We start from the raw sequence: 25,536 nt of genomic DNA on the forward strand, positions 1-25,536 counted from the left end.
TTTACATTAGGACATTTAGGCTCATGGGATAGTTAGAAGGCAGTGAAGTCAGAAGGAGGAATTTTGGGGAGAATGTTCAGAGCTGAGGGTGGGTGTCCTGGGGAGACAGGAAGGGCTGTGACATGTACTGCAGGGATGCCACTGGTACCTTGCCCTCAAGAAGAGACTAGAGGAAAGGGAGCCTGAAGGATGGGCAATCTGGGAAACCCACCTTATGGGTGGTGCCCAGCTCAGGAAAATATCATGGAAAGGGAACTGGTGGAGATGGAAAGCTGAGCCAATGCCACCAGGATCCTTGTGAGAGGAGGAGCTATCATTTTGTAAGGAGGATGGAGGCTGGACAAGGAGAGTATGTACTAAAATAGAGGAAGTTTTGGAGGGATATTAGGGTAAAATCTATAATTAATAGTATAAATGAGGACAGAAACAGGAGAAATGTATTTAGGAGGGAGCTTACACTAATGGGACACCATGAGGGTCTCTGTGCCCTGACACGTTGCTGGGAAAGGTTCTCCAGCGAGTTCGAAGAGTGAAGTTAATAAGGAGAGATGTAATAATTAAACTATTTAAATTGGAGTACCCAAACCAAACACACTCACTGAGTTAATATATTTGTGTGGAAGGAGGTGTGGGAGAAGATGAGGATTTGAGCCATTGTTAAAATGTAAAATGCTCCAATATAAATTTTTTTTGCTTTTACTCATCAGGAGCAAACTTTCACAGGTTTCCTCTCCATTCACTGCTTTTTGTGGTAACAGTGGAAACAGAGATTTGTAGAACCCTTTGCCATGCAATTTATCCTTGAAGAATATGATTATATTTACACAACAGTTATTTTAATCCTTCTGTAGTAGGTGTTCTACTGGAGGCAGGACCTTCCCAAAACAGCAAAAATCAGGCATCCCCAACTTAATTAAACCCCTCAGGACTAACATTTAAGGGAATAGTTACATGGTGTGATACAGCCAAGGCTTTCCTTCCCCATGCAGAGATCCCAGGATATCTGTGGTGTTCTGTAGGTGACACAGTGATATCCATACAACTCAACAACAGTGCAACAGTCTTTCCCCCGTGCAGCACCAGTTGCCAGTGTAAGTGTGACAAACTTGTGCAAAACCAGTTCTTTTTTTGAGAAATAAGAGTGCCCAGTGCTGCAGAGTGTGAAATTCTCCCCTTGTGACACCCATGATGCCTGTCAGGGGTCTGGTTGTACCTCTGAACTCTTGGTGCCCTCGGTTTTCTCCTCCCTGTCTGAGGTTTCCAGAGGTGATTCCTGAGTGTTCTCTGTCTCAGACAGGGGATTCTTTGGGAATTCTTTATTTTCTTTATCTTGAACCTGGAATCCCAACATTATGCCATGAACCTTTTAAGAGTTATAAGTTATAACCCCCTTTGCTGTAAGAACCAGCAGTTCCATTTTTGACACGATGATGAACACAGGGTTTTATTTCAGATGCATGATTTTAGGAAGTTTTCTACCTTATAGCATTTTCTTTTAACCCCTAACCTAGTTATTCCAAAAAAAATTGATGCACTTTTGAAAGAACCAGTCTGGCATTTGTGAACATGCCATGAATGTGAAAGATGTGGTAAAAACCCCTAATCATATTCCATTTAATTCCACTCTCTTTAAGAGGACCTTTTCTTACAAGCTCAAGAACAAAAAGGTCACTAATAGGGAAAAAAAGTATAGTGAATAGAAGAAATTGCAAGAAGAAAGGGAAGAGAGAAATCAAATTGTGTTGTGTCAACCTATTCCTCAGGACTAACTGGAGAAGGATACAGGAAAAGGACAGAAAACTGTAGTAAGCTGTTTCTGAAGAGAAAACATATGGGAAAGACCATTAAAACAACAGAGAAAGAGAAATATCAATGAGAATTCAGGCTGAGAATACAAGAACATTAAATTATAATCAAGAGAGATGCAATTTCCCCTTCCATAGAATCCTAGAATGGTTTTGGTTGGGAGAGACCTTAAAGCCCTTCCAGTTCCACCCCTGCCATGGGCAGGGACACCTTCCACTATCCCAGGTTGCTCCAAGCCCTGTCCAACCTGGCCTTGGACACTTCCAGGGATGGAGCAGCCACAGCTTCTCTGGGACACTTGAGAAGTTGGATATTCTTAGAATATTCTTAATATGAACTATAAAGACCTGCATTGCTCATTTGTGGGATTCTTTATCGTTTCTCATGAAAAGGTGACACAAAATTAACCCAGCCTCCTATTTGCCCAAAACTCACAGGTTTCAAAATGACCTAGAACAATGGTTTGTTATAATTGCTGACTAATCAAGACATTGTTTGCTAATTGTAAGTGAAGGCGGAGGACAGTGCAGGGGATTTGAAATGCAGCTTCTTACTCATTTCAGATGATCCCTTTAATTATTTAGAAACAGTTTGTGAAGAGACGTGTAAATTAATTGCAAGAAAACCCAAATGAGATCAGAACAGAAACCACCTTATCTGGTCTCTGAGGATGAAAAGTGAGCATTGCACCTGAAATTAAATTACCTTGGTATTAGAAACTGCCTTCAGTCTTTAGCTCTATGAGAACACACCTGCAATTTCAAACTGTCTTTTAACTTGAGGCTCGAGATCGTGTCTCCTAATTATCTGAAAAGCAAACGGAGCTTAATTATGTTTTATTTAATGTGTTACAACTGAAATCAGGCCAATATTGTTCACAAAATCATTCACACTTTTTCTACAGTTTCCCCCATGTCTTTATCCTCCTGCAGGAAGCCAAAGAGAGAAAAATGTATTTACAACTCCCTGCTTGGAGCCAAAAAACCTTCCCGGTGTCAGTGTTGGGTGGAGGGACAAGAACACTCCTTTTCCTTTCCTTACCTGATGAAATATTTGGGTTACTAGTCTTGACTATGTACCAGGGAAATTAAAATATGAAAAAGTCCCCCTCTACTCACTATTGTAATAACAGAAGATGAAAAACCCTCTCCAGTGATCCAAGGGAACAGTGGTGCACTCGCAGCAGTTGCTTGTGGGAGACAATTAAGGAGGAAATTGCGCTCCCATTATTTAATTGCACTTCAGGAATACCACAGGGTCTGTCTGCAGCAATTCAGCTGGTTTTGCAGAATGCTTTTTGTGAGACTTGTGCCACTGACAGCTCCTGTACCTCCACACAAAACCAAAGTAACTCATATTTATGGTGTCACTGCCGCTTATACCTCCCTAATGTAGGATCCCTGGGCTCTGCCTGCTCACAGGACCCTGTGGGGTTCAGCTCACTGGGATTTTCATTTAAAAACTTCACACTTAATTGAACAAGTGTTAACAAACCAGGACTGACTTCTGGAGGCTGCATCACCAACCACAGCCATGGGACCAACCACCTAAAGTCTCTGTCAGGCCCTATGGATCAAATTCCTGATGGACAATTCTTAGTGATAATTAAAACCCACAGAAAGTTGTGAGGAATATTCAAGTTCAAAACATAGATAATACAAAATAAATTCTATATCTTCAGCAACAAGAGAAGAACATGTAAAGACTCCTGGCCTAAGTTGTTTCAAGCTCAGATTTACACAGTAAGAACTTAATAAACAAAAAAGAATAATGGTGGAATTTATGATTTCAGATTTAGATGAAAACATGAATGATTTAACTTAAATATCTTAGTTTAACTGAAATATTTAACTGAAATATTTTAGTGCTAATTGAAACTGTGCCTAGATTTGAAGGAAGTCTTCTGAAGCATGTTAAAGGGAAAACTTTTGTTGGTTATTGTGGTAAGAAATGAAAATGATTAATTGCAAATAAAACACACAGCACTGACAGAGCAGCTACAGCTGAGCATTGTAAGAACAGCCCATTTGTGTTAAAGACATGGAAAATTTAGGAAGAACAATTCCTGCACATACAACAAGCCAGAGACAATAACATTTCAAGGACAATGAGTTTCTCCTAAGGTTTAGACAACAAAAGAGTAAAAAAGAATGTGAGAATATTTTTCCTCATCTATTTCTTTTCAACATTAAGGCTTTGTAAAGATTTTCAGGAATGCTGGTATTCCTGTAGACCTATCCAAGGTTATAAACCATCAGGGGAAGAGAATTCCCTATTTCTGAATGGTGCCTGCACACAGTCAGGGTGTCCATGGGTAGATAAGATCAAGTTCCTGCTATTTGGAACAGTAGGATTTAAGAATTTTGCTTCCTAAATGACTATATTTGCCTTGGAATAGAACTTTGTCCCTGTTTTTGCTGATCCACTGCAGAGCTGGATTCTGCAGCTCACTGCAAGTCTCTATTCAGGGATACTTGATTCAAAGCTCCCTGCAGTGGGAGAAGTTCTCCTGCTGCCTTCATTAACTTTCGACAAGGTTAACTGGGTATCTCCTAGCAATAGGAACTGAGGGAGAAGAACTTCATGGCATAGTAGGGTCAGACAAAACCGACTGGTTGGTCATTAACGCATCAGAGGTAGAAATGCACGTACTGAAGGCTGAGATGGAAACAAGCTTGGTCCTTCCTCCTGCTCCTGTGCAAGTCTCATACCATTAAAATTGTCTAAATCAACAGCAAAATTCAGATATAGGTAGATTTCAACTAAAAAATTCAGCAGTATCGGGAAAAACAGCAACTCAGTATACAACTGAATGAACTTCACAGGTGAAAGTAGAAACTCTCAGGTGTGAGGTCACAGCAGATGCAGAATTATCATTTGGAGCAGTTGTGTTCAAATCTGGGACTCTGGAGAGGAACAAGGAGCCTTTACATTACCTCCACTGAGATCTCCTTGGGTGCCATGGGCCATTTGTGCTCATACGTGTCTTTCACCCCTTGGTCACTGTTGGCAGCGGGTACAGAGTTCTCGGGCCGCACTCCATGGCTGGGTTTGCCCACCAGGTTTTGGACTGATTTGACCATATTCTTTAAATCCTCCGGGTAGGGAGTGGGGTAACGTTTTAGATTTATTTCAACCTGAACATTCACAAAAAGAATTAAAGCACAAACACAAAATGCAAACAGCATGCAAACTAACCCATGGTTACAGTACTGGGGCTCAGGGCACATCCCTCGCGTTTGGGATCACTTGAGGTGTTACACAGAGATATCTGCACGGAGTTTGGGACTGAAATGTGCTCAGTTACTCTATGTTAACCTATAATGGAATTCCAGTGACATAAAATAATGGATGGGAATGGCTCCCTACAATCTTTTACCCTGAGAGAGTGTTTGTATGTTAATCCTGCACTTTGCTTGAGAGTGCTGACATATTCCATCCCACTTTCCCAAACAATGCTGGTGTAAATGCAGAATTAATTTAGCTACTTTCTATGTACTCAATTAATCTGAATTATGGATGGCAGCTGAGAGCAGGAGCTGATCCCTTGGGAGCCATTTGCTCCTGGAGATGGATAATGTTCCTACTGGCACTGAAGTGCATCCTACTCTTCTCTCACACAGGAGAACAGACTCAAAACACCACAGACAGGTCCCCCACAAGGCCTGAATGGTGCTTTAACTGACTGACAGACCCACAGATTTTCTAGAATACCCCACATTTTGAATTTCTAAGTTTCCCAGAGAGATCTGTGCGTGTCAGGATAACTGTGAAACACATTTACTGCATGATAAAGTATTTGGAATCATTTACCACAAAGCAGATTTTACCTCATTGTGGAAGTGAGGTAAGAAAAGGAGCATGTTTTAACAGCTCGGTGTTACAGTGGGAAAAATGTAATTCAGGATTCCAATTTAAATGGTCTGTCAATACGAATATTTCAGAGGCAAAAGAATGATAGGTTTGGAAAAAAAATCTATGAAATTCTGGCATAGAGTTCTGAACCACAAGGGAATAAACATTACAGGGAGTAGGTTCTGACACGACTTGAACAGAAAATGTCCAAATGTATGACTGGGATGTCATATGTTAATAAAGAATTCCTACAGAAAAGGTAAACTGAGGCTGGAAAGCAACACTAAAGCCCTGGGTGATTTACGATTGAAAGAAATCGTATTTAGAGCTGGCCTAATTAGGCAGTTGGTTTCTCCTAGAACTCAGACCATGGTTTAAGAGGAAGCTCTGAGACAGACACAGCCAAAAGCCAGCAAATCCTCAGTAAAAACTAGTCAGAGAAAATTAAATGGAAGACTTGGATGAGAGAGACAAATCCTAGACAGGGATTTCATCAGAGTTTGCCATCACTATGAGTATTAATATTAAACAACAGAACTCCTGGCAGCTGTGGAGGGTGAGAGCACTGGAATGCAGATGTTTTCCTCACTGATCCAGAGTTATCATCAGAGAGGAAATCTGTATTCCCTGACAGTACTATTCCTGTGGGTTTAATGATACATCAAAAGCAGCCTGACCCCGAAGAGAGAATTCTCAAAGTTCAAAATTCTCAATGGAAAAAGTTATTGAACAATTCCAATTACGAAATCTATCTTAACATATGTTTGGCTGAGAGTTCAGTTTTAACTCTGAAAGATAAAAAGTGAAATCTGTGTATAATCTATGCTGCTATAAATGCTGCAGTGTTGGTGGTTACTGCCTGTTGAGAATTTAAATTAACTGCAAATTTCTCCCTTAAAGGTCTGGTGAAACTGATAAAAATGTACATGTTGAAACCTCCCCACGAACTATTGCAACCCATGGCTGGAGGGACTCACCTGAAGTTCTTAAAAGGTTCCAGCAATGAGCTTTTAGCTCCTGTGTGGGCATCTAAACAAATCCCATCTCATCCCACGCTCTGCTATGGGCAGGGACATAGCTCAGGCTGCTCCAAGCCCCGTTCAACCTAGCCCTGGATATACTTTAGTGTCAAACTCTTCCTCATGCTCTGCTGTCTCCTAATCTTCTACAGAACTAGGACAATAATTCAAAGTCTCCCAACACTTTGTGTTAATTCTGGTTTGTGACAAGACCCCTGTCACAGCAGGAACCTGAATAGGAATAGGTTTATGGGTATTTAGAATACAAAAATAGTTAAATTCAAGACCTGTATACTGGACCCTGTTCATAATATGTTAATACCAGAATAAACTAAATGGAACGTACTTTAACTTTCCCTGGGTTTTCCTCCTCTTCCTTTTTGTCTTCAAACTCAAAGGCCACAGTCATGCGCTGCTGCCTCTGCTCCTCCCACAGCGTGGGGTTAAAACTGTCACTGTCCGACTGGAAATCTGCAGAGAAAGGGGAAAGAGCACAGGAACCAGCAGTTGGTGCACCCAGAGGGGGGAAAAGGCCTAAAAAGGCTTCTCTTGGTCGATCACACAATCTTGGGTTATGGTTTGAAAACACGAGGGGACAATGACAGCGGGAACTGAGAAACCACGACAGAGTTCTTATAAAAACTGCGGTGAGGGTGATGAGAAGCAACAGGTTTTTGGGGCACACCTGGAGCACAGGGGGAGTATGAAAACTAATTTAATGCTGCTGTGTAAGGAGTCAAACCCTGAATTTAGCCAGGCTGGGACCCCTGAACTCGCCTCCCTCTGTGCTGGACATCCCCAGCTGCCAGATAGGGCCAGTCTCTGGCCAACAGGCAGAGGCCACAATTCCTTCCCGTGCACACTCATATCCAGATCCAAACTGCTTTTACAAAGCCACTCTGGAAACGAAAGTGCTTTAGAAAATGTAAATCTGATGGCCTGAGAATGACAGGATTCCTTTGTGTGTGCCAAAATAGCGATGTCTGTGTGTCCCATGGGCTTGGCGTGAGGAGACACACACAGAGCCACGTTGGAACCCTCCCTCTGGATTGTCTCCTCTCTCTGGATCTCCTCATCCCTCTGGATTTCCTCCAGACTTTAAACAAACCCCATTCCTGCCTTGCTGCTGTTTTACCTTCATCACTGCGGGGCTGCTGGGGGAACATGTAGTTGGTGAGCACTCGCTGCTTGGTTTCAGGATGTGCCTCCGTCTGCAGTGGGATGAGAGCCTTGGACTGGAGAGAAAAACCAGAGCAGTTACCTCAAGAGTGTGAGCTGAGATGGGATTCAGCTTCTGATAAATAGGGAATACAAGGGTATCTACAATTCTGTGTGAAAAGAAACTCCCTGTGGACTAAAACAAGTGTTAAGCTGGTGGCAATACCTCCTCTCCCATTCCTCCCTTCTGCAATTCCTGCAGTTCCCACCAGGATGGGCAGAACATTGGAATACTGCAGGTGTTCCAGGCTGAGGAAGGAAAAAGGTCAGACCACAGCAGAACCCAGTGTCTCCAGTTACAGGAGCCAGAGAAAAATTCCCAGTGGGAAAAATATTGAAGAGAAAAATCAAGAATTTCCAGGAAGATTTAAATGGAATGTTAAATAGAGGGTACTGTTAATTTTAAATTTAAAATATGATTTAAATCTCCTCAGATGATTTTATATATATATGGTTTTGTTTTTTTTTTTTACATTTTATGTAAAACACTCCTCCTAGATGGTGATCTAGTTTAAGCCAGAGCTAACAAGGAGTTAACTAATGATGGAGGAGTAGATTCACAGTAGTTGCCTGCTCTGAGAGTAAACCTGCTGCAACATACTGGAGAACTTACATGGAGCCACTCTGAGTGTTCAGATGTTGTGTTTCACTTCAACTGATGCGATTTTATTATTGATTTATTCTAATGTAACACCAGGAGTGACTGTCATAGTCCACAGAATGGAAACTAATTCATCCTACACCAAAGTCAAAATGCTGGAAAACCACGTATATTTAAAAGGAATTGGCTGTTCTGTGCCTGGGCTGCGCAGCCATGCAACGTTAATTTTTTAAATGGAAATTAGAGTGAAAAAACCCAAGAATCCCAATTTAACACATTAAAATTTAATCATAATTTTCTATTACCCCTCCCTTCAGCTTTCCCATTTTTGGCTCAGCTATAAAAGTAAATGTACATTTAAGACTTATTTTAGTGCTCAGCTGCTGGTTGAACTGTTGCATTTCTTAGTGTTCGTGTTACATAATTTGCTTTAAAATAGAACCCCAAAGAGTCTCTAGTTAAAACCAAAGCCCTCAGACAAAGAAGGGCACACTCAGATTTAAGAGGAACATAAATGAGTTTTCTTCAAACCAAGACTCAGAGTTCTTGTGCATCTTTGACACTGTTAGACTGCCCCTGAGTACAATGAAATTTAAAATATGCAGGAAGGGAAGAATGGACAGGAAAAGGGAAAAGGAAGACAAAAATAGAGGTGTAGATGGAGCAAATGATGGGACAAACCACTAACAAGGTTGGTAGCAAAGTCTTATATATTGAACTTATTTTTAAAAACTATTCTCTTGCTACTTTTGCCCTTTATTTACTACTTTTGTAAGGACAGAGAAGCTTATCCAGGTGAAATAAATCCTGCAAAGCTGCTTTTTCCAAGTTTCTTAAGGACAGCCAGCAGGATCTACCCCTTAGTATCGAAGTATAAAGCTGGGCTGGGAGAAAACACTTCCAAAATTTTGATACAACCATGGATTAAATGACAGGTTTCATTTACAGCCTTTCCAATGACCCCTTAAATAAGGAAAATATGAATATTGAAAGGCATTACCTGGTTGTCAGAAAGCCACAAAGCTGCAAGTTCTTTGAGTTTAGTAAAAGTGAAGGGTAAATTCTTCAGTCTGTAAATGATAATATTGGAACAACATGAATCCTTCATTTCCACAACAGTTTGTTTAAAGATTTGTCTGCAAGATGTTTGTCTTGATCATACTAAAATGGCTGTAATTTCATAGCTGTTTTTCTCATTTTTTTACTAAAAACCAATATTTTATTAAGGGCATTCCATGTTAAGAGAGATATTGAAGTCTAAAATGCTGGCATCACACCTTAAGGTACTGAGGAGTTACTGATATTTTGCCTTGGCAAAATGTAACCAAAATTACACTTATAACACAGAAAACAGAAAAATCTTCATCCCAGGAAGACTTACAGGAAAGACCTCAGTGTACCTTCCAGAACTCTTTTTATTGGACATTGGAGTTTTGTAACATAATCACTGAGATCATGGAAAATTCATTTTTGTTGAAACGTCAGACAAAGGATTAAAATAATATAAATATTCATAGTGAACCTAAATGACAAAATTAAACGAAGCAGCAAAAAATTAGCATTTTAATTAGACATTTAAACACATTTCCTAAAAGTGATCTGCATGAGGGAATGGGAAATGATGACACGATGTTTGCAGAGAATTCATTCATGTTTTTCCCACTAACTCATTATGAACATGAATTTTTACTCCTCAGTCATCATGGAGTCCCAGACTGGTTTTGGTCGGGAGGGAATTTAAGATGAGCCAGTTCCACCCCCTGCCATGGGCAGAGACACCTTCCACTAGCCCAGTTGCTCCAAGCCCCGTCCAACCTGTCCTTGGACACCTCCAGGGATGGGGCAGCCACAGTTTCTCTGGGCAACCTGTGCTAGGGCCCCACCCCTCTCACAGCCAAGAATTTCTTCCCAATATCCCATCTAAACCTGCTCTGAACCAACACATGGCCTGATCCAGCCATGGACTGATGTTGTCTCAGCTTTTGTCCAGAGTTTAAGGAGCTGGAGGACAGTGGGAAGGAATGTATCGACCAAAGGACCTTTGACAAAGACAAAACCTAAATGTGATTTGGCAAAAAGAGGAAAAGCCCTTTTCTGAGAGTCAGACAACCCTACTCTGGGGAAACAAAGGCTCTCACAGACATATTGGCTTCAAGCTCAGTAAAACCAGGTAAGCCATTGACAGGTGCTGCATCAAGTGAGAAAACCCTCTGTCCCTCTGTACCAGCAACATTCCTACAGTCTCCTTCACAAAAAAATTTGTATTTCTGGGAGATGAGCCCCTCACAAGCATTTGTACCATTGTCTCCACGCAGAAAAGCTTTGGAAGCGTCTCCCTTACATAATTTGGATGTATCTTTGCCACAAGCTCATTCCCATTCACACTGGGGCTTTTTGGGACGGCAGCATGTCTGTAAAGCATTGAATTGTTATCATAAGGATATATTACACTAGAAATCAGTTATCTATAAAAATGAATGTTTGCACACGCAGTTAAAACTCCACTTAAATACCTCTGGAGATTAGGGCAGATTTCCATGTGTGCACACGTTTAAACCTGGAATTAACACCACAGGAGAAAGTAAGGAGAGCCTGACCTACCTGAACCTTAGTTTTCATTCCTGTCTTATCATAAAATACATGGACTGTTTAGTCTGAGGAGCTTTTCTAACTTGTGTGGGTGAGTTCTGAGCCCAGGACAGAAGCAGTGCACACACAGAAAGGGGAGGGTTCTTTCAGCTCTTTCAAGAACAATCTAGAACTAAAAGAAAGGTTACTTACCAGTAACCGATGTCTTTGAGAAGTGTAGCCCAAATGTACATTCTAACAATTCTACCTCTCAATCACAGGGCTCAGACCTGGAAGGACTCTGAGGAGAGAGGAGAAGCAGATGGAAGACAGGTGTGTATGTGGACTACACATGGTGAGAACACCGGTTACTGGTAAGTCACACAGCTCTTTTCTCTGCATGAATCCCACGTGTACCCTGAGCCTCCCAGGGACTCAGCACTGCTGGAGCTTTCACACCAGCAGCACCTGCACAACCACTTCATCAAACTTCTCAGGTCTCCTGGACTAGAGCGTGCCTGGCAAAGGCAAAGATGGATCCCAAGGAGTCTGGACTCAAACCTGTCCCAACTGACCACAGAGTGTGAAGCCATCTGAGCTGTCCAGCTGCACTCCAGCCCTCCTGAGACTCCACCTCAGCAATCAGGGTCCAACCCATCATGGCCTATCAGAGCCAACTGAATCCTGCACTTTCCAGAGCCTGTGGGAGACTGGAAAGATAAAAGGAGAGAGGACTCCCAGCTATGGAGATGAGAAGTTTGGATATCATTGACATGGGAAAGGAAAGCTGGAGCCTATTGCCCTAGTGAAAGGGGAATTCTAACTCGGAAGTCCTGAAACTAAAACAGCTTCTAGTCAGCTAAGATGAGCAAGGTCCATCTTACAGCACTGAGAAGACACAGAACAGAGTGAAACTCTGTAGTAGCTGAAACCACAGAACCAAACACTGACCCTCCTGTGTGCAAAATGTGTCATCTTGCAGAAATGTGAGGTTCCCATTAGCCTGGGGGGCAAAAAGAACTGTGTCAGGTTTGACTCCTTCCTCAAAGACATCCAGTCAGGATTTTAGACCAGATCTAAAATGCTCCTGACTATCACACCCAGACAAGCTCCAGGAACACAAGGGAGAGAAAGCTCCTCTATCCATGTCTCCATGTGTGCATGGCCATTCCAGGAGCAGACTGCAGATCTTCCATGAGCTCTGGCAAGAGAAGTGCAAAGCCACCAACATCCCTGTATCTACATCCCTCAAGGCAGACTGCACCTCCATGCCATGAGGAATATGGTAGCCAGAAGGAACCATTTTTCATGGCAAAAGGGCATCTCAATAAGCATGTGAGAAGCCCAGTTCCCACCAGAGCCAATGGGATAAAGGCAATGATGTCAGAGGTTAATGCATACATAAGTGCCCCATTTACAGTCACTACTGTAAGCACCAAAGGTGAAACCTGGCATGTGGCAAAGGACAAGGAGATGGCCTGACATATCACTCCCTGGGATGAACTTGCAGTGGGCAGATCCCCAGTGGAAGATGCTGTTCCGTCTGTATAACTCCAGCTCCGTGGTGATGGATCCATCATATGAACTAACAGTCACAGGGACAGTCTGTTCCCTTAGCAAGGAAGCAACGGGCCAGGATGCACGAGCAACGGGACACTGCCAGGATGGACGTGGAATACCTCTGGTGTCAGGAGAGAAAGTCACAAAGGGCTGACCAGTAAATTCTGATGGAATATGTACAATCCATCCTTGTTTGTTATAAACCACAGGGAGTGACAGCTGCTCCTCACAAGATTTGTGCATCAGCAGTGGTTGGGTGAGGGGTCCCTCTTAGAGGGGCCCAGGTTCAGAAGGCCCCATAACAGGCTGAGAGGGAAGAGGCTAATGCACATCCCAGGATCCAGGAGCCCATCACAACAGGATGAAGCTCAGGAGACTCCAGAATCACCCATCTGCTCTGCCTGTGTGTGTCATTGTCTCTTCTTTCAATGGCTTGAAGGGGTACCCAGGAAAAGAGCTGGTGTGCTCTACCTCCTGTGAGATCTGGGGAAGAGCAGAGAGGCAAAACTGCCGTGGGAACATGGGAAGGCTCCCAGAAGGAAGCAGAGCCTAGGCACCCTTCTCTTAAGCAGGTACATGTGGACTCATTCAAAGAAAGAAAAGACATTCCATAGATGTTAATGAAAATGGGACGAGAGGAAAGTTAAAATATATCACTAAAAACTCCAGCATTAAGAAGGAGTCTGAACTTTGTCCAAGCTCTTTGGTGCCAAAATGTGGAAAGTTTTTAAAAAAGTTTCATTGCAGTGGAAAGTTCCACGGCACAAGAATTATCACATCTCAGCAGAGCAACACTGAACCTCAGCCAGAGCTTACAGGAAGGAAGGAGGAAAGATTTACTGCCCAAACCACTCCAGAAAAGTACATGAGACAATTCAACCAGGTTTAAAGAAAATTCAGCTGAGTTTAAAGGTTGAAGGTCTCTGGCTGGGGTTAGTTCCCATCTCTCCCAGTCCAGACCCCGTTCTCCCAGTGGTCACACAACGCTCACAGCTCACTGCACAGCTTTCCAGGAGGACTGGAGAAAGCAGCTTACCACCACCACACCCCCCTGCAGAGGAGTGGGAAGGAAGCAGCTGCCATGTCCCATCCCAAGGAACATCTTATCACTGGGATGTTGGTCCCATAATTACCTTCCTTCCCAGTGGAAATCCCAATACTCTTCCAGCTGGGCAGCTGGGGAAAAGGAATTGGGTCAGGACAGCTGTTCGGTGGGATCCAGCTGCTGGGTCAGCCTAGCTGGGAAGCCCTGTCTGCTCCCACCCCCTCCCAGCCATGAACTGCCCTTCCCTATCTCACCTCAGCACTCTTAGTCCCTCACCACACTGAAGTGGTGGGACTGAAACCAGCAGCTGACTTGGCTGAAAAGTCACTGGGGAAAAAAAAGTAGGAAACAAAACCCAAATAAACCCCACTGGTTTCCTGCTCCCTCACCTCAGACTCATGGCACAGTCACAGGTTGGAAAAGGGGCAGTGACCCAGCTCAGAACGGTTTCATGTGCCATGGAAGGCACCTGTACCCTGAATTCTCAAGTGCCCTGGACTAGGGTTGTCCTCTTGCCTCCCTACTCCTGTGTCCACCTATGCCCTCTCCCAGGTGCCACCACAGCTGCTGGGCAGGAACCAGACATGGAAAGGTCCATCTGAAAATTCCCTGTATTTGAGATGGGCTGCATTCACCTGTATCACTTATGGATCCAGAATCACAGATATCTGGACAAAACCACAGCAGGACAGGACAGGGCACATGGATGCAGGGACAGGAAGGGAAGCCAGCCTGCCTTTGTGGCAGGAATGGCAGCTGGAGTGGTTTGGAAGTGTTGTTTCAGACTCTGCCTGTACAGTTAAAGGCACAAACACACATTGCTGCCACCAATATACTGATGGAGGAGCACCCCTGTTCCCAGGAAAGCACTGGAGTCTGGAACCCAAAATCAAGAGACCCACCATTTGATCACAGAGTTATATATTCATGGAATTGTTGAAGTTGGAAAAGCCCTCTGAGACCATCAAGTCCAACCATTGCCCAGCACTGTCAAGGCCACCACTAACTCATGTCCCCAAGTGCCACATCCACACAGCTTTTAAATTCCTCCACGGATGGGGACTCCACCACTGCCAGGGCCGGACAACCTCCTCCACAAGGAATTTTCCCTAATATCCAACCTAAACCTCCCCTGGTGCCACCTGAAGGCATTTCCTGATTCTGGGATTTGGAGAGTCGCAACACAAACTAGGCTCAAGTTTAACTTCCCATTCTGGTCCAGCCATGATGGATTTTATGACATACAATTGCAATGCAGAAAAGAATCAAACTGAATTAAACAAGCAGTTTTAAACAAACATATTAAAGGGGTTCTACAGTGCTTCATTTTATGGTTTATATTTTATGTTCAGCTATAATCTCAACAATGAAACTGCTGACAGCAAATCAGACAGAGGGGTGGGAAGTCCTTCTCCTAATTTTTACTGAGTGTGGAGGGTAATTATTGGAGAGAAAATGGAATTCACCCCCCAGAGATGGCACTATCCAGCAAACCTGAAAATTACCATATTCTTGGCACACCCACATGGATAAAGCTCAAGGAAATTCAGTCTTTGGCAGCACAGGTATCAAGAAAGGCTCAGTTTAAGCATTTTGTTTCTCATCTAAGCACAGTCATGTGCATAAGAACACAAGAATCTGTGTTTTTTGACAAAAATCTCTACTGAAGGAAATGAAAAATGTTCCTTGGATTTCAGTGAAGGCAGGATAACGAACTCCCGTGCTTGCACTTCATGTTCCCTATAGATCAGCTTTTTCATCATTAAATATTACAAACCTATACAAGCCAAATATCACATTTTTGCATGGAAACAGCAGGGCATAAAAGAAGCAAATGGATTTTAACCTATTAAAACACACTAAGACCCAGATCTTGGCCCCACTCAACTTCTTCTTTGGTATCAGTAGAACTAAGACCAAAACATAAAGATTAAAATAAAAAAAAAAATCAAGATTATTTCCTTATATTTTAAATAAAGTAAATAATAATCATGTTATTTTTAATATAATTCTAAATAGATTTTTAAATAAAATATATTTTATATAAATGTATTTTTTAAAAATACTTGAAAATTAGAATTTTTTTTTTTAACAAATGCTTTAATTGGTTAAGGAAATTATGTGAACCATACCTGTTATCACTCAGGTTTAACACTCTCAGCTTCTGCATCTGCCCAATTTCATCGGGAAGAAATTCCAGCTTGTTGGAGCGCAGAGACATCACTGTAACATTTTTACAGCTTCCAATCTGGGGAATGAAAAAGCCAAAGGTGATGGAATCCTGCCTCTGGTAACATTTATTATCACTCACTTTTCATGGCAGGAGGTGGCTGAATTGGGTTTTTGCTGGAAGTGACAAAGAGCAGAAAATACATAACTTAATCAGAAAGTAACACCCTCACGGTTCCTGGGGTTACTCACTCTACTCTTCACATGGATATTCCAAATTTAACAGGAACTTATTAATTTACTGCTGAGTTTCACTACTGAGTACATAAGAAAGGTTTGGCCTCCCACTTCATCCCACAAACAATTGCTTTAACAGATAATTTATCTGGGCTAGGATGAAATCTTGCGCTCCCACAAAACATTTCAGTCTGTAATTCCGAAGCCTCTCACTTCTCTGGGCAGCTCCGGGAGGAAATTCTCATCCACAGCCAAGGTCCTCAGGTTGTGGAGGTACCCGATGGTGGAGGGCAGAGACTCCAACTCATTGCAGCTGCAGTCAAATTCTTCTAACAAAGATAAACTGGAATTGTAAATACACTCGTTAGTGGCTGGGCAAGGGGTGGAGAACCACAGTTAACAACCCACAACCTCTGGAAGTTCTAAAGCTTCACACAACTACAGACACAGCCCTGGGAGGAAATTTTAGAGGTGATTTCCTCTATAGACCAGGTTGCTCCAAACCCCATCCAACCTGGCCTTGGACACTTTCAGGGATGGGGCAGCCACAGCTTCTCTGGGCAACCTGTGCCAGGGCCTCACCACCCTCACAGTGAAGAATTTCTCCCCATTATCCCATCTAACCCTGCCCTCTGGCAGTGGGAAGCAATTCTGCCATGTTCTACCACTCCATTCCCTTGTAAATGCTGGGAATACAAGTTTTAATTTGTCATTTGCAGCATCTGGTACAGACAGATGTGGCACAGACTGGACACAAAACACTCCTCTAACAGAACACATTGCACCTTCCCCGTGTGACTTCCCTCCTGGCACCTTCCCACCCACACAGGTCATTCCCTCAGGTCCTGCAGAGATCATCTCCAGCCTTTTGCTCTAATTTAGTAATTTAATCAGTGGGAATCACTGATTTTGTGTGGATTGTTTTGTTAAGATGGATCTACTGTGCAGGGCCATACTCTGAATGCCACCACAGGCTTGTCCTTTGAATAAGAGTTCCAAAAATGAGGGTGGTGGTTCCCCACCGGCACCGAAGTTGAAATGCTCTGTGTCTCATGGAGAAATTGGTCCCTTGAGGGATCATTCCTTCCTCCACATTGTTAATCCCTGTGTGATAGTAACAGGCTCTGTAGTAGGTACTGCCACCAGTATTTAGGAGAAAGAGACTCAGTAGAAAACTATCCAAAGGGATGAGTCAGAGAAAGCCAAGTTCATTTTGATGTGGGAGACACCGTCCTCGTTAGAGAGGTAGCACTTCACTGAAAAAGCACAACCAGTCACTCTAAAATAACATATAATATCCGATGATCAGCCTCTGCTCTGCATTCCCACCTCAGAGCAGCAGTTGCGTCTTTAAAAAAATAATTAAGGCTCCAAGACAAACAATACTCAACAGACATTAAGTTAAAAAACGGAGTTTCCTTCAATTTGAGCAATTCAGCAAAAAAGAAAAGTTTTAGAAGGTTTCAGAAAATGACCCCCAAAACTGTTAACGCTGAACATTAGATCTACCTTTTTGCAGCATCCAGTAGAGCTTTGAGCCTTATGAGCTTTCACTGCTCATCAGAATTTACTGCCACACAATGATTTGAGCAGCAAAGATTTGTCCTTTAGTGATTCACATCACCAATTTTTAATGCTCTTCATTATCCCATAAATCTGGAGACATTACAAAAACTACAGAAGAGTGAGCCAACCTGGGCTGTCAGTGGCTGCAACTGAAACAGTTCACAAATTTCGATTATTTTTCCCAAATGGCACAACAGTTATTACTGAAATAGCCAGGTTGGATGGGGCTTCGAGAAACTTGGTCTAGTGGAAGGTGTCCCTGCCCACGGCAGGGGGTGGAACTGGTTGAGCTTTAAGGTCCCTCCAACCCAAACCAGCCTGGGATTCTATGAACTGGTTCCTATAGAATGTGTGCAGCACAGTTGGCCTCCTGATGTCCAACCTGAACCTCCCTCAGCACAGCTCTGTCTCTGCTGCATCAACACTGGTGCCCTGGGGAGGATGGAAACTCTGGTGCCACATCTGCAGAAGGCAGCCATGGAGAAGGAACTCTGATTTTTTTTCCAAATGCCAGTTTATATAGAATTTCAGAAGTAAAATATGTAGAGGAGGCACCCAACAAAAACACCAATGCTAAAGATATGTTCTGCTGGAAGGAATATGCAGTGGGAACCTATACAAAGGATTCCCCAATTCCATCCTTAGGAACACAGGCATCCCCCCAAATTTGACAATAAATGGCAGATTTTGGTGGGCAAAGAGCTCCAGAGCCTCAGCAGGATAAGCCAGAGATCGTGCCCTACCTGACCCCACGAGAGCTAAAGGGAACCATTAGTGCTTCTCATAATCAATTAATGATGGGATCCTGCCCTGTTCCCAGGAAATACTTGGATCCTGCCCCATCCCCATGAAATTTTCATGGCTGTTCCATTGGGACCACTGGAATATTTTAAGAAATCTCCACATGAACAAGGGTTGCAGCATCTACTTCCCACACCAGGCTCAGGCCATTGCCATGGGAACAGACATATTTCCCCCAAATACTCCTATTTCTTCTACTTTTGCTGCTCTAATCATCTAAATTGTGAACGATTCACACAGAAAAGTAGCTTTTTTCTTGGAAAATTCGATATATTTTGCCTTTTTATCTCTCCCACTAGTATAAACTCACAGAGGTAATAGTGGTACTCCAAATTCAATGTTTTAAACTGGGTGTTAGGCAGCATTTTAAAATTATTTGATAATTTATTTATAAAATTTGAATTATTTTATAATTAAGGATATCTTTGTCTTATTTTATATTAAAAAAAAATAAAACAGAAGGAAAAAAGCAGAAGGGAAAACACATTTTACTTAATGTTGAAAATCACAATAATCTCATACGCACTTTCCAATGGCATTGGGCAGAATTGTGAGCTGGTTGTCATCTACTTTCAGAGTTGTCAGTCTCTTCAACAGCCCTAGAGAGCAGATGGGGAAGAAATATTAGAAAAATATTTGACATTAATATTTTCTACAATATCCCGTGTGCTAAAAATCCAAGGATTTCTAACACTGAGTAACTCAGGTCTGGATTTTAGAGAATATCCGTGTATAGGATATGTTCTTTTAATCAAAATAAAGTCCTGATTAAATGTTGACTGAACTGCAAGAGAAATATTAAGTGTATTTCTGTGGTCCTGAAAAATAATGTAAAAATAGATAATAATATAAATATTAATAAAAGAATAATATCTTTATAAAAATAAAAAGCAATAAAAATAATAGTGTCTTATCTATGCAGTAAGAGTAGATTTCTAATTATCTATTAATGTATTAATAGATAATTTTCTTTATTTATGATTTTTCTTTATTACTTAATCAAATGCTGATTGAACTGTTCAACAGTTCAAAGGGAAGTTGAAAAGAAAATATGAGGGCTCAAGACTGAAATGAAAGATCCAGATGTGCCTACAAGCACTCGGCTTCCAGAATTTCTATATATATCCTAAAAAAATCTGAGGTTCTATGCATGAAAAATAGTCAAAAAAAGAAAATTAGTAGTTTGAACTATTTCTTTTTTATTTCCTTTTTACTGCTGTAACTCAGAGCAGCAATTTCCCCCTATCACTCTCATACTTACTTTCAAATTCAGATCACTTACAGCCTTCTGCGCTTATTTTCCTTAAAATAGCAAACCAGAATAATCAATACTTTCTAGCCAGGGATTTTTGTTCCTGACTTTTACCAAATGGTCTTTAGGGACTGTCCCCACACAGATGCTTGTGCCTCCTTTAGGATTTAATGTCAGTTCTTGGGCCATGATTATGAAGTCTTATAATTACAAAAAAAAAAAAAAAACCACCAAAAACCAACATATAAATCAAATTTTCAGCTGGAAAAGGTTCCAAGAATCCCCAAGCTTTTCTCACCGATGGAATCTGGCAGCTGCTGCAACATGTTGGATGACAACAGGAGATCCTCAAGCCCTTCACATCCCGAGATGTCCAAATCCACCGTTTCTATCCTGTTTTTGGACACATCCAGGTACACGAGCTGTTTTAACTTCCCTATAGACTTAATAGCACGTGAGAAAGAGTTACTTGGGCAGACACACACCAGTTGCTAATTTAATTAGAGACAAGCGAGAGTGATGCAGGTTCTATTTAATTAGCTCAGCACCTTTACAAAGCCAGACCAAGGTGGTCTCAGCCTCCCCTTCAGGAGCTACACCAAACTAAATACCCCAAACTAATTAAGGTGCTCCAGATTCATTAAATATGATGCATATTTGAGTTCCTGATCATACAGTTGTATTATTTCTCCATCTGGATACCGATCCAAGGGATATTCACTCAAAATTCCCATCTGATGGAAGCCCCACCAAGGAAGTCAAGCTTTTCCATGTTGAACATTTAGACATAATCACATAACTTTTATTTCTAATTATTGTGCTCCAGATTCATTAAATCTGCTGAAAAACTGAGTTCCTGGTGATACAGTTGTATTATTTCTCCATTTGGGCACCGAAGGATATTCACTCAAAATTCCCATCTCATTTGCAGCCCCACCAAAGAGATGAAAATTTTCTGTGTTCAATATTTAGACATTATCAGGTAACTTTTATTTCTGGATTATAATTAATGACTCTGTGAAGGAGGACTGTGCCCCCATGCAAGAAAATGCACATTTACTGCCAGGTAAATAAGTCACTACATAACACAATAATTCAATTACAAAGAATAAATGTCCATACCCCAGGTAGCACTTGCAAAGAATTATTGTCCATCCACAGTTCCTTTAGATTCTGAATTTGTTCAAGAACCTCAGGCTGAGGGAAAAATATATAATTATGGACAGTTACATATAGCAGTGGCTTTTAGTTAAAAATAAATCAATATTTGGTGTAAAAAAAAAGATTCCCTCTTCACCTTCCTTTGTTTTTTATAGCCCACATCAGCCTTTCAGATATCTAATGACAGGAACAGCTCACTCCATTTAATTTAATCACTGGTGCTCTTTTGCAAAACTTGTAAAATATAAGAATGCTTTGGAAAAGAACTGAATCCAAAGGGGAACTTGCTAGGAGAGTTGATGTCTGTAGCTGTCAGACTCAGGAGTTACAGTCATGGTGTGCCTTAAAATCGCAATATTAAATTTAATCTGGTTTACTCTTTTCAAAACTACAAGATCAAGTGAGAGAAGCTGAAACAGGCAATTCCCAAGATCATTTCTGATTTCTTAGAGCTAGGAAAATCAGGAATTACCAATTCCCAAACACTCCCAGTTTTCAGCCTAAGCAATGTCTTCCTTCTCAATGAAAAACTCTCCACAGCAAACCAGGACTTCCAACTTGCTTTCCCTTGTCAAGGTGTAGAGATTTTTTTAAGACCAGAAACTGGTAATAAACATTCCATTTTGTCCTGACTAAACCAGGTTCAAGCATTCTAAAGGCCTGTGGTACAACTGCCCTGGAATTAACCCAACACAGCCAGAACAAATACCTCTGCCCAGCACACCAGACCTTAAGAGAGACCTCTAATTATCCCACGTGGTCTGAGTGTTTTGGAGTGTTGTCATTCCCATAAGAAATGTGATTTTTCACTTTTCCAGGCAGGAGAAGTGCCTGATGCCTCATCAGGTAACAATAAACCTGCTCAGCAGCAGAGCTCAATCCCTCGGTTTTCTATGTTGCCACATGATGTGTTTCCATTAAAAAACTATTAGTTAACACCTTAAAGATTATTTATTTTGCCTCTGCTAATTCTATTGAAATTCTGTTGTCCTTCTATGATTAAACTCATTTCTCATTTCCAGGCTAAACTGATTAATGGTTATTTTATACTATTTGTTCCTGTGCTGATTAATGTTTCTTTATTCCTCTGGAGTGTTCACTAACTCAGGTCATTATGGATAATCATAATTTCTCCTCTCAACTTAAATTTGCTTTTAAATTCCTCTCATTAACAGACACCTTTCTCAGAGGGAACAACCTATTCCTGTGCTGGACACAGCACAGTTTGAGGTGAAATTCCTCGAGCATGGATTATAATTTACCATTATTATGGAATTTATGGTATGCCCTGGATTATGGCACTTTATGGTTCATCAGGACCCAGATGAGATCTCACTGATGTTTGGATATTAAAAACTTATTTGTCTCTGTTAGAAATGCTTCAGTTGATGTCTTTTTGCAGAATATTTTCATTTTCAATATAGATTGCCACAATTGGAATAGAGTAGAGGAGAGTGGGAATAGGAATGGAATGGAAGGGCCTTAATAAAATCAGCTGCAACGACCATCCAGTCCTGACCAATTCAGTTTGACCAAAACTCTAATAAGGAAATCCTCCAAATGCCCCTTAATCCCTCTCCAGGAATCCTGTTACAGGCTCTGATCACCCTCTTGGTAGAGAAATGCTTCCCAGGATCAAGTCTGAATTAAAGACTGACATTAATCTTCAATTAAAAATATATTACATTTTTCCATCTTACATTTTTCTTTTCTCCCTACCTTTCCCTGTTTCCTTTCCATCTGTCATTGCTGCTCATCATCTGCCTGGTGCCAGTTTTTGACCCTTCAAATGTCAGAAAAAGGGTCAAAACCCCCCGAGATGTCAAACCCATGTCCAATTCCTTGGGATTTACAGCTCCCAGAGCCCCAGGACATGAGTTCCCTCTTCCCTCCCTTGATTACACGAAGTCACCTGGATACAGCTGCTCTTTAGGAAGTGACAGTTTCCATTGCAGGAACCCCATGATTTGTGTCATCTTGTTTTCAGCAAAATGAATGAACAGAATTACTTCAGTTTTTGAGGTTAACCCTGTGCCTGTGTCTCCAGTTGGGCTGCGCAGATTCTTCCAGGGCAAAACAGTCCCAAGATGCCAAAGAAACTAATCTCTCTCACACCACCACAGCTCCAGGGAACATTTTTCTCTCCAAAAAATTGAAGTTTCTATTGAAACCCAAATCAGATTTTTAGGATCCATGAAAACACCATTTTATCCTTTTGTTCACAGGTTTGATTTAAATTAGTACGACTTTTCCTATGGCATTCCTGCCAGGGTGAGATCACAGAACTACAGAGTGGTTTGGGCAGGGAGGGACCTTAATGATCATCCTGTCCCACCCCCTGCCATGGGCAGGAACACCTTCCACCAGGCTGCTCCAAGCCCTGTCCAACCTGGCCTTGGACATTTCCAGGGATGGGGCAGCCACAGCTTCTCTAAAAATTGCTAATAGCAATTTCTAATAATTGGTAACAGCTATTGTTTGATATAAGATATCAATAAGATATAATGATAGATATTAAGAAATTAATACATAATTGATGCAATAATTTGTGTAGAGATCTTCAATTCATGCCCCAGTGAAGTTTCCCAGGAGTAACGATCTGCTCCGAGGGAGAATCCTCTGTGACCTTGACCTGAACTGCAGAAGCCTGATGGAGATGAAGCATATTCTGACATCAACATTCACCTCAGGAACCTTCTGTTCCTCAAGGAAACGTGTCTCTTGTCCACGGCCACAATCCAGCAAAGCCTTTCCCGTGAAAGTTCAATGCCCCAACCACAGAGCATCCAAACCCCACAGGTTTTCTGTTCAAAAATGCTGTGTTTCTTACCAGCTCAGAGAATTCATTATTGCCCAGATCAAGTCTCTCCAGCTGAGTCAGTTTGTGCATTGACCTGTAAGAGATTAGGAAACACCTAAAATAAAAATTTTAACTTGCAAAAGGTCAGTCAAATCTTGCTTGGATAAAAATAAAGCTGCAATGATACTGTTCTGGTAAAAAGAATTACACCAGTGTGATGCTGATGATGCAAATTTGAATAATATTTCCATCATTGAACTAAAAAGCAACAGCTATTTCAGTGCAAAAATAAATAGAATCTTGGTAGAATTTTGTATAGTTTTTCAAGGAAAATGACCCATGTTAAATTTATAAGTGATTTAAATGAAATACAATATAAAAAGTGGCTTTTTGAGGTAGATTTATACATCAGTGATCAAGTTCTTTATAACCCAAGAGTGGTTTGGCTCTTCATGGCCTGAGCTAGGCCCTCAACTGCTCTGAGGTTCAAATTTAATAGAGTTCAAAGCAAATAAATCAATCACTGCCTTTGTTTCCATGGACAAAACTGGGAAGGGGTTTTACCACTAGAGCAGAATTTCTCTTTTAAGCCCTAGTGGACCAAAGTGGTCTAAACATCACACTGGGTTTGATAAAAAAAGAGGATAAAAATAATTAATTAAGTCATTTAGCATTAACTGCAACAGGCAGTTCAGGGGCCTTCTAAGGTAATCAGATCCTAATCAAAAAATTAGCATAGTCTTAATTGCTGTGCTCGAAAATATCAACCATTTCATCTCTGCAATTTGCACCAGAGGTAAAAATGATGATCAAAGATGCCGGGACTGGAAACCAGAGCCTGGTTTTAGCATTTAAATGATGGCAAAATGAGGCTGTGCTGGGGCTGCACAGGAGCTCTGCTGCATATCTATGGCAAGGAAGCTTCATTTCCAGTATGTTAAAACGGGGAAATAAACTCCACAGAACTGGAAAGGCCAGTCTGCAGGAGAGGGAAGCAAGTCTTGGAAACACAACAAATATGGAATTTTTGCTGATCACTGGGTAGCTTGGAAACATCCAGAAACAGGCCCAGTTTTATTTCAGCACCGTTTCATCTTTCTGCCCCAACACCCACCCTGTCACACATTAATTCCTGATAAATTTGCTGCTTAATGCTGATACTTCTCCCGTACCACATTCAATTCACTGCTGGTTTAATTTTTCTTTTCCTCTCCCACTCTTTTCCAATGTATTTTCCAACCTATTTGATCAATGCATAAACTAACATTGATGTGGAGGCAGATTAATGTCCCTTAGTTGGGGTTCCATCAAAAGATGAAGCACTGCCAAGGTCTCCAATGGACTATTAGCTGAGATTTTCTGTCAGCTGCTGCTATTTTTAGGTCTTCCATGTAATTACTTTTTTTTTTTCTTGGGGAAAGCTTCATTATATTTTTTTATGTGGGGTCATTTTATAAAGGTGGATAAGGAAAGGAGCAATTATGAATAATGCTCAGTTAAATATTCATGATTTAAATGATGTAATGGAATGGAATTAATGTGCTGATAAAACTGACCAAAGATTTCCCATAAATCTTTACTCGTATCCCATTTGTAGCTATTTTTCCATTCATAAGTAGCTCCACTCAGGACTCATATAGAGAAGATCTTATTTCTGGCTCTTAGGATGGAAGTCTCATTAGGTTCAGAATAAGGTGAATATTTAAATTATTTTTAAACACAATACTGGAATGTGTTAAAAAACCACAAAGGCATGGAAAACCAGCACAGAAACTAAGTATACTTAGTGAAAAATTAACAATTGCTCACAACAGTTCTAAACCATAAATTATAACTCCCATGATACAATTCAGAGATATTAATTACAATTCCTGCTAA

General features: G+C 41.3%; 1 protein-coding gene across 1 annotated transcript in view; it reads right to left on the reverse strand.

The window, feature by feature from the left end:
* Positions 1-25,536, reverse strand: part of LRRC7 (leucine rich repeat containing 7) — a 120,199-nt gene that overhangs the window by 18,843 nt on the left and 75,820 nt on the right. The window contains exons 7-17 of the mRNA XM_027891059.1: positions 23,689-23,752; positions 20,820-20,894; positions 19,996-20,140; positions 18,972-19,044; positions 16,292-16,421; positions 15,805-15,920; positions 9,500-9,569; positions 7,816-7,915; positions 7,027-7,151; positions 4,743-4,943; positions 1,214-1,336 (exon numbers count right to left, since the gene is read on the reverse strand). Coding sequence (XP_027746860.1) covers positions 1,214-1,336; positions 4,743-4,943; positions 7,027-7,151; positions 7,816-7,915; positions 9,500-9,569; positions 15,805-15,920; positions 16,292-16,421; positions 18,972-19,044; positions 19,996-20,140; positions 20,820-20,894; positions 23,689-23,752 — 1,222 coding nt within the window. The remainder of the gene's footprint in view (positions 1-1,213; positions 1,337-4,742; positions 4,944-7,026; positions 7,152-7,815; positions 7,916-9,499; positions 9,570-15,804; positions 15,921-16,291; positions 16,422-18,971; positions 19,045-19,995; positions 20,141-20,819; positions 20,895-23,688; positions 23,753-25,536) is intronic.

This window comes from Empidonax traillii, unplaced genomic scaffold, assembly GCF_003031625.1.
Source record: "Empidonax traillii isolate 1590-97213 ecotype Southwest subspecies unplaced genomic scaffold, ASM303162v1 scaffold309:size1915965, whole genome shotgun sequence".
In the NCBI taxonomy this organism is placed as follows: domain Eukaryota; kingdom Metazoa; phylum Chordata; class Aves; order Passeriformes; family Tyrannidae; genus Empidonax; species Empidonax traillii.